Source organism: Narcine bancroftii, chromosome 6 (assembly GCF_036971445.1).
Source record: "Narcine bancroftii isolate sNarBan1 chromosome 6, sNarBan1.hap1, whole genome shotgun sequence".
Taxonomy (NCBI): domain Eukaryota; kingdom Metazoa; phylum Chordata; class Chondrichthyes; order Torpediniformes; family Narcinidae; genus Narcine; species Narcine bancroftii.
The window spans coordinates 25,581,411-25,590,376 of record NC_091474.1 but is presented as its reverse complement, the minus strand read 5'-3'; the positions used below and the strand labels follow the sequence as shown (position 1 = coordinate 25,590,376).

The 8,966-nt window shown below is 37.8% G+C and overlaps 1 protein-coding gene across 7 annotated transcripts in view; it reads right to left on the bottom strand.

Moving 5' to 3' along the window:
• Positions 1–1,357: 1,357 nt before the first annotated feature.
• The window catches only part of rbm39a (RNA binding motif protein 39a), a 44,076-nt gene continuing 36,467 nt past the window's right edge, over positions 1,358–8,966 (bottom strand). For all 7 annotated transcript variants that reach the window (XM_069884360.1, XM_069884367.1, XM_069884361.1 and 4 more), the window contains 5 exons: positions 7,184–7,216; positions 6,395–6,476; positions 5,525–5,630; positions 4,301–4,379; positions 1,358–3,463 (listed from right to left, as the gene is read on the bottom strand). In XM_069884360.1, the coding sequence (XP_069740461.1) occupies positions 3,363–3,463; positions 4,301–4,379; positions 5,525–5,630; positions 6,395–6,476; positions 7,184–7,216 (401 nt within the window). In that variant the 3' untranslated portion in view covers positions 1,358–3,362. The remainder of the gene's footprint in view (positions 3,464–4,300; positions 4,380–5,524; positions 5,631–6,394; positions 6,477–7,183; positions 7,217–8,966) is intronic.

Here is an 8,966-nt window from a genome sequence, read left to right as displayed (position 1 = left end):
TTTAATGTCTGGTTGTTTCTTCTCTCGGCCGTTACCTTCTTCTGCCCGGGTTTTAGCTTGTGTAGCTTTTCCTTCAGTCATTTCTTCAAAATTTTCAGACTCAAGTATAATTAGAGAAATAATAAGGATCTTTCTGACTTCTGTGAAGTTAGTTCAAAGGTGGATACAGTTTAAAAATAGTATATTTTATGGAGCAAAAACCAAAACGTGTTCACTCCATGAGCGCCTCCTGGAGACTCCAGATGGAGGGTTCTAACAGTAGGGATGTGGGAGATGCCAAGCAACACAAGCTGTACTAGTGAAAAAATGGCCAAAATTAAGTGGATTACTGGCAGATTAGCCACCTTCAATACAGTTTCCTGAAGTTGTAGAATTTTGTCACAAAGTCTTAACTACATGGTGTGGCATTGATGTAAAGTGAAGCATTGTTGTCACGGGTCCATTCAAGAAGCCACAGGCTATTTAGCCAATGCCACTCATTATTTTTGAAAGGCCATCCCTCAGCCTCCTACCCTCCAGGGAGAAAACTCCATGCCTAACCTCTCCAGATAACTTGAGCCTTCCAGTCTTATCTGCATGCTTTCCAGCTCAATAGCTTTCCTTTAACTGGGCACCAGTAGGACTGCCCTCAAAACTTCAATGCCTCTACCTATAAAAGGCAAATGTGCCAAATTTTCACTTTGCTTAGTTTGAACTGTTTCTTACCAGATGCTGATAATCCTAATATACAAGTAAACCGTTTATTTTGTACCCTCATAGACTATGAGTGTAGTAATACACACAGAAATGCTGAAGGAACTCAGCTGGTCTTACAGCATGCATAGGAGGTAAAGATAATACTCCCGATATTTTGAGCTGAACCCTGCATTGGGACAGGCCATCACAAGGCATTTATTGACGAGAGGTGAGAATTAATTTTGGCTCTATGAAAGGAAACCAGAGGGAAAGTGAAGGGGTTTAACAAAAGCCAGAAGTCATTGTTAATGCCATCTGGTTTTTGTACCCTCAAAATATTACTGCCCTATCCTAGTCCTCAGTTTATCCATCACTTAAAGTGGTTCAAAGATCATCTTTGAATCTTCCAAACCCTGCCTCATTGTGAAAAGTCCAAGATAAAAACTACACAAGGCTGTGATCTTCTTTACAAAATTGAAAAGTCTAATGCCAAATTCCAACTCATATTAAAAAGGTACGAATTTTAGCTAGATCTTTTACAATTATTAGAGGGTACAAGACCCTGATCGCATTACTGTCCGAAAGGAGGATATGAATGCCCATGCAAATAACAAGATTAATAGGCCAAGAGAACTTGTACACCCACCATTGTTATTAGAAAAAAAATCCAGGTTTTCCCCAATTGTTTTTCTTTTATTTATTGAATGATTTTGCATTTTTATACAAAATTTGTACCAATTACAAAATCCTTACTTTTGAATAGAAATACCAGGCTGCTTTTGAATCACACTACTACATAAGGGGCGGGGAGGAAATTAAGTAACGTTTACACTCTGGAGCTCACAGAGCTTAAAAAAAACAGCAAGAAACACCACGCATGGCCAGACAAAATTACTGTTACCCTTTTCACCTTAATTTCTTAAGTGTGCATTTATAAAATTATTAATGAACTTTTCCAATTTTTTTTCTCCCGTGTAACACTTTCTACAAAGGCAGTGAGAAACAACTATTAAACTGGCCTAACGTTCTAAATGCAAAAAAATAAATTACAGACTCTGCTTACCTGTAAATAATCAATAGATGCGCTGAAAATTATATTTGTCTTTCATCTTATTTGACCACAGTTTTAAAAAAAAACAAGAATGAACATGCAATTAGTTGAAAAAACCTCCAAACTCCAATTTAAGCCAGGCCATGCAGTCAACCAATTGTGAAGTGACGACAACCTCCCACTCCCATCAACTGAAAAACACTGGGTAGTAATATATCCCCCAGTCGAGTCAGTGGTATTATTATTCAGGCATGTTAGCAGCTTCCTTACTCCATTGTATTTTAAATGTACTTTATTTCCCACTCAGCCTTATTTTGGGCTTTATATTTTACTCATACCACCATCTTTATTAAGATATATTTTTTAAATGGTAAAATTAAATTTGTCTGGCCTATAATCCTATGGAAGCACAAGGATAGCACATCACATTTGTATTTACATAAGAAAAGTTCGTTCTGGGTAGGGTGGATGTGAGTGAAGATCAGCATTGAGAACAGACCAAAATAAGGCAAACTGTATATACAATAAGCTTTAATCTGAAAATGTTGCTGCTGAGACCAACTATACACAAAAATTATTTAGAACTCCATTTCTTGTGCAGTTTACCTTTTATTAATGAAAATCCCAAACTTTGGTCACAAGAATGCTAGCCAGACCTAGTATTACACTTCCCAGAACTCAGCATGGTGATCTTTAGACAGCCTTATACCAAGTGATAGAGAACACCACACCAATTTTAGGCATGGAATGGGAAGTAGCCAAATCCACAATTGCTACTAATCCAATTATCTGGACATCAGCATATGAATGAAGCTATCAATTCCTCGGTCAAAAATGATTGGGAATATAAATCACCAGCAACTAAAGTAAAAACTCTGGCGTGGCCAGACAACCACTTTTCCAGTTATTCTAAATAAACTTAACTGTGCTTCTTTCTCTCAACGCCCCCCACCCTCGATTCTATGTACTCTCACTTCAATGCACCATACAACTTGCCTTCAGATAGTTTCATGACCACCAACCCTTACTGTATCAACTGGTCTGAGTATTTATGGTGTTGTCTTTCATTCACAAGAGCTGCTACCTGTGTATTCAAAGATCATTCTTTTCAATAACTTTTTTAATGCAGTATTTTCACAATATTTATAAACTGAATTTTATATAAAAGCTAATCTGTGAATTTTGATCAGAAGAGCACCAAAATCAACAAAACATGTAACTTAAAAAGAGTAAGAGTGCAGTACTATCTCTATAGTCTAACTGACTGCAGTAGTTTTAGTCTCATCATATGAACCTCAAAAATAAGTTCAACCCCCCCCCCCCCCCCATTCCTCAGAAAGATATCCACCATCTTTCAATACCTGCAGGCTTCTGATCAGATTACCAATGTTACTCTGTAGTCAAAACGTGGTACACTGCACCAAAATCAAAATGAAAGAGCCTTCGGGCGCTTGTGTAAATCTACTTCTGCCATTTTATTTTCTTCCACGAGGGCTTGGCAAGATTGAAAAAACTGAAGTCCATTGGGAGTTGTAAGTTTTCTCCCAATACTTTCCCCTGTATTGATTTTACAAGCAATCAAGGTAATTGTCCACACTCCTCTAAGTGACTTGGAATTTCAGTTCCCTTGCAGCTCCTATCGTCTTGCTGGAGTCAGCAGCTGGGCAGTTGTCATTGAATCGGGAAAGAGGTTGTGGTACGTCGGAAGTGGCACATAGGCAGCAGTGATCATTTTTCCTATGAAAGAAAAGATACATTCCAAACTTAAACATAAATACAGCACCAAAAGTGATTAAAAGACACCCAATCAGAAAAGAATAGATTTAATTCCAAGAATGAACAAATTGAACTAATTACTGCTAGGTAATTAAGTCTAGAGATCCTCTTGGGGGCTCTAGCACTTAGCCTTAGTACCAGAATCCCAGCAGGGAAACATACAAACTGTATACATGGATAAAATTTCACTGTAACACCCCAATCCTCAAAGCAGCTTGTTTAGCCAGCAATAATCAATCTTATTGCTCATAAATGGAAATGTTTGACTTGGCCAGGACTTAAGGCATTGCTCCCAACGACACAGAGCAAAACACGACATCTTAAGAGTATGGATAGAATAAAATTTGCAAAAATGCAAGTAGCCAACCTGCTGAAACTCCAAGTATTTCTTATACAGCAAAATTATTCTCATCAATATTACCTTTAATCTTTAACACCTTAAAATATTTCACTTTCCAAATAAGAGTTTAATAAAAGCCCAATGAAGGGTTGATTTTTCACCCAATAAGCTGCAGGCAATGATAAGTTTAATATTTGTTGCTTTTCTTAATTACCCTTTGCACAGACTCAACTTTGAGGGCATTTCAGAAGACAGCAATCAAAATAATAGTCATGTACCAAACAGCAATCAAATAATTTCACCACTATTACAGATTCTAATGTTTTAATTGGTTGAAAGTGAATTTAAATTTCCCTGCCACTTTGCTGAAATTTGAACAACCTTGCAAATTATTGAAGATCAAAAATTATCATCCAAACACAACCTAATGCGCAATTTCAACTGAAAAGGGTACATACCAGCAAACCACCTTCCGTGTAAGGCGCCAACAGCTGCAGCAGCAGCAGCAATAGTGGGACATTTCACATAGACATTTCCCTAGAAAGAGGGAAAATGGCATCTTTTCAAAAGCTCTTGACATGTTTTAGATCACCATGCTAAGCATCAAGCACTCAATGATCTTAACTCTACTTTAATTCCATTTTATTCATTCATTACATTCTACCATTTATAATGGTAGACAATTTATAATGGCTAGTTTTTCCAACAAACTCATCTCTTTGCAATGTGGGAGGAAACTGGAACACCCAGAGGGAATGTGCAGACTACACAGACAGAATAAGTAGTCAGGATTGAACCTGGATCACTGAAGGTGTGAAGTGACATCTCTACTTGGGCCACCCAACTTCAACTCCCAGCACATGCTGTTTTCTCAAATACTTCATTTTCCTTTGTATTTATAATTTAAAGAAATATAGTAATATTTGCCACCTTTCCAATTACATTGAGAATTACTAATCAACAGACCAGCAAGTTTTCTGAACACAAGTTGACAACAGCATGATCAGAGAATATCTGCAGCAGGAAATACACCATTATTCAACAGACATGGACACAATGGTATAGTTAAATCCCATGCTGTCTGTCAAGAGTTTGTGCATTCTCCCAATGTCTGCACAAATTTTACGGGGGGGGGGGGGGGGCGGGGTTGAGGTGAATTAGGTGTAATTGGGCAGCACAGGCTCTTGGGCCAAAAAAACTTGTTACGATACTTTGTCTAAATTTAAATGTCATTGACCTTAATGTACAAGCAGATGAGCTTCACATTGTGCATCAAGAAAGAAAAAAATGCTTTGGAATATTGAGAAAGAAAGCTATTTCCAAGGTGGGAGGTTCTAAATTCTAAGAGGATTAGAAAAAACAAATTAAATTTAGAATCCTGGATGAAGAGGCTTTCATCCCATTGTAATATGTAATGGGAAAGGATGGGTTCTACATGCCCAGTCTTTATGCTTACTAAAAGCTTAATAGCAGAGCGTGCACAGCATTTCCTTCAAAAATCATTCCATCTACTTCATTGTAAGACCAGTACCAGTTAGAAGTTCCAATTTTATTTTTTAGCTTTCACAGCACCACTAATGCTTTAAACCAGCTTACTTCATTGCTACTGCCAGCAGGAATTTCACAATTGAAAAAAGCAAAAGATCTTGCAACAGAAAACTAGACGATGAAAGACAGCTCACCTGGGGTGAATTTTTATCCACAAATATGTGAATTACTCCTCCATGCTTGTTGCATTCTTCAATTACATCATCTCTGATTTCTTGGTCCCAGGCTGGATCGTCTTCCCTTCATGAAGTGGTGGGAAAAGTCTCAAATTACCAAATACCATAGCTATTTTACACACATTCTCAGTCACCTCTAATCTCATTTACATAATCACAATATTATAAATGGTGGGGGTGTACAGATTGTGCCATTAGACAATTCTCATTTAATTTCCCAATTCCAGACCTCATATTGTGTAATAACCTTAAGGCACTTTTTCTGATACTTCCTGAAAATCCAAATACACAAGAAATAGTAGGCCTTCCCCACCATTCAATAAGAGCATAGTTGATTTTTTACCTCAAAGCCACTAATCCCACTTCCCTTATTCCATTACACTTGAATATCTATTCAACTCAGCCTTGACTCAATATTGTGAAGTTTGGAATTCTGTCAGTTTTGTGAAAATATTGCAAACCCATTTGCAGTAAGGATCGTCCAAGGTGACAATTCCAATGCCCAAGTTTTCAGAAGAGATATCATGTCAACAGGATGTGCTTTTCAAAGTTTGAGGTGTTTAAATAACACATAATTATCACAATATTAACATGCTGCAAAGACACTCACAGCTGGATTTCAGTTTAATCCACATTATAAATGTGTCTTTCATCTCATCTTTATTCAAGTTATCCAATACATAACATGCAGATATTCACATCTTGCCCACTAGCTTTCTAAGCAAGTGAAAAGTAGAAGGCATGCCAATACCACTAAGTCTTTACTTATTCTGGCCTTGTATTTTGAGAACTATTTTAGGAAAACCAACAAATAAAATGTAAACTTACGACTGTGGGTTAAACATGTTTGACAGCTGGAAACACTGCGTTGCTATTGGTGGGGCATTTACAGCCACAGGAGGATTCAGTGCTGAAACAACATTAATAATCTTAAAATCCTGTTCAATATAAAAGACTAATAAATCTACCTCAAAGCACATTTATCCCATAACATACAACTTTCATCATAATTTCACACCGCAGTTGTGATTCTTGTACAAAAATGCAAACCTTTACCCAAGCTATCAAATTTTCTAAATAACATAGAACCACAGACCTCTATACCACAGAAACAGGCCACTTCAGCCCTTTAACAAGTCTGTGCCCAACCATTTTTTTTTGTCTTCCATGTACCAGTCCAGAATCTTCTTAGATGTTAAAATTGAGTCCGAATTCACCAACTCTGCTGACAGTTCGTTCCACATTCCCACCACTGCCCGGGTGAAAAGGTTTTCCCTCATGTTCCCTCTAAACGTTTCCCTTTTCATTCTTAACCCATGTCCTCTGGATCTCACTTACCCTCAAAGAAAAAGCTGATCTAGATTTACTCTGTCTATCCCTCTTGTAATTTCTTATACCTCCACCAAATCTCCCCTCATTCTATGCTCCAGGGAATCAAGTCCTAACCCGTTTAACCTTTCCCTGTAACTCTATCTTATTGATATTTTTCCTATAGTTTGGTGACCAAAACTTCACACAACACTCCAAATTTGGCCTTGTCTTATACAACTTCACCATAACATCCTGTTTGTTTAACAAATGCAAATGATGACAGCAAATTCACCAAGGCACACTTACCTTCCGTCTGTTGTATAATTCTCGTCTGCAAATCTAAATGAAAGCAGAAGGGACAAATATTAAATCCTCTTCAAATAATATGTTGATTAACAGAGCTTTGTTCAATTTGTTGTCCAATGTAAAACTTGACACCAAAACTGATTAGTACTGGTTCTGGGGACTATGCAATACAACATTTAATAAAATACGTCAAAACAGATGACTGTAGTGAAAGTTTTGATCAAACTCAAATTAAATTTACAAAAATTGCATATATTTTAAAAAAATTTTCTGATGCATAACAGAACAGTATTTTGTCAGAGAGAACAAAGTTTGCATGCTTCACAATGGAATTCCTAAACTTACTGATCTTGCAAACCACACCCTCCCAATAATTGAAAATGATGATCCACAGCCAAGCGAGCAAGTAACAACTATTCTGGTATTCTCTGCAATTCTATTCTCCACCAAGACCTGCATCTGAATGGGCCATTCTATCCATTCAATTTTATTAAGTTTCTTAAGAAAGTGACCAGAAAGTTGATGAATGAAAGACAGTGGATGCTGTGCACGTGGACTTTAGTTAGGGCTATAATGTTCTGCATTGGAAGTTGGTGAATATGAAGGTGGCTCAGTTCTTTGGCATTCAGGAGAAGTTCTAGATTAGATATTGGCTTTTTATTTACAAAATGCTTTTGCCTAACGCAATACACAAAAGTGCTAGAGAAACAACTCAGCTAGTCATGCAGCATCTATAGGAAGTATAAGGCCTGAGCACTTAGTCAGGAATGTGTAAAAACAGATGCTGGAATAAAAAGGGGTGAGGTGATGGTAAAGAGAGAGAAGAGAATAGTTCCCTCCCTTCTCTCTCTCCATTTCTTTACCCTCCACCGTACTTGGTTTTCTGCTGTCCCAGCGTCATCAAGGATAGCGAGCTGTTGGACAGTGAGGTGTTGGGGATCAACAGCAGCTTAAAACCATTATTCAGTTATCCAAAATAAGTGAACCGAAAAATGCCCAGGCCCAAGCTTTTCGGATATGGGGAAAACGTACTGTACCGTCACCAACACACACACACACACACACTCAATGTTACTAAAACTGCTTCTTCCCCTCCACCATCAGAATTCTGAACGGCTAATGAACCTATGGACACCACCATACTATTTTTCTTTTTGTTGCACTAATTTTTTTTTTAAATCTTGTATTACAAGTCACATTTATTGTCATCTGTGTGTACAAGTACAACCTGATTAAACAGCGTTCTCTGGTCTTCGGTGCAAAACATGGACACATACAAATAATACATATGTAGGACAAGTATTATATCTATTAAAATAAATAGTTTTGTACAAATGAGAACTTCATATGGTTAGCGTAAGCAGTTCCTTTGGTCGTTCAGCATTCTCACTGCCCATGGGAAGCTGTTCCTCAGCCAATGGTGCTGGCTCTGACACTCCTGTCTCACTTCCTACAGCAGCAGCTGATAGAGGCTGTGTGCAGGGTGGAAGGGGTCCTCTGTAATTTTGTATGCCCACTTCAGACAACAATCCCTATAGATCACATTGATGGGATGGGGAAGGAAGAGACAAAGAGGGAGACTCCAGAGACCCTCTCTGCCACTTTTATCGTCTTGTGGATTGATCACCTATTCACTGCTCTGCAATTCTATTCATTCTTTTTCTATTATCAAGGGAGTGAATAGAATTGCAAAGTACATGGGATGTAGGAAAGACCACTAACCCCAACATAATCTTCACTACCTAATCTTGGGTCCTTTGGCCCAACTTGTTTACACTGACCA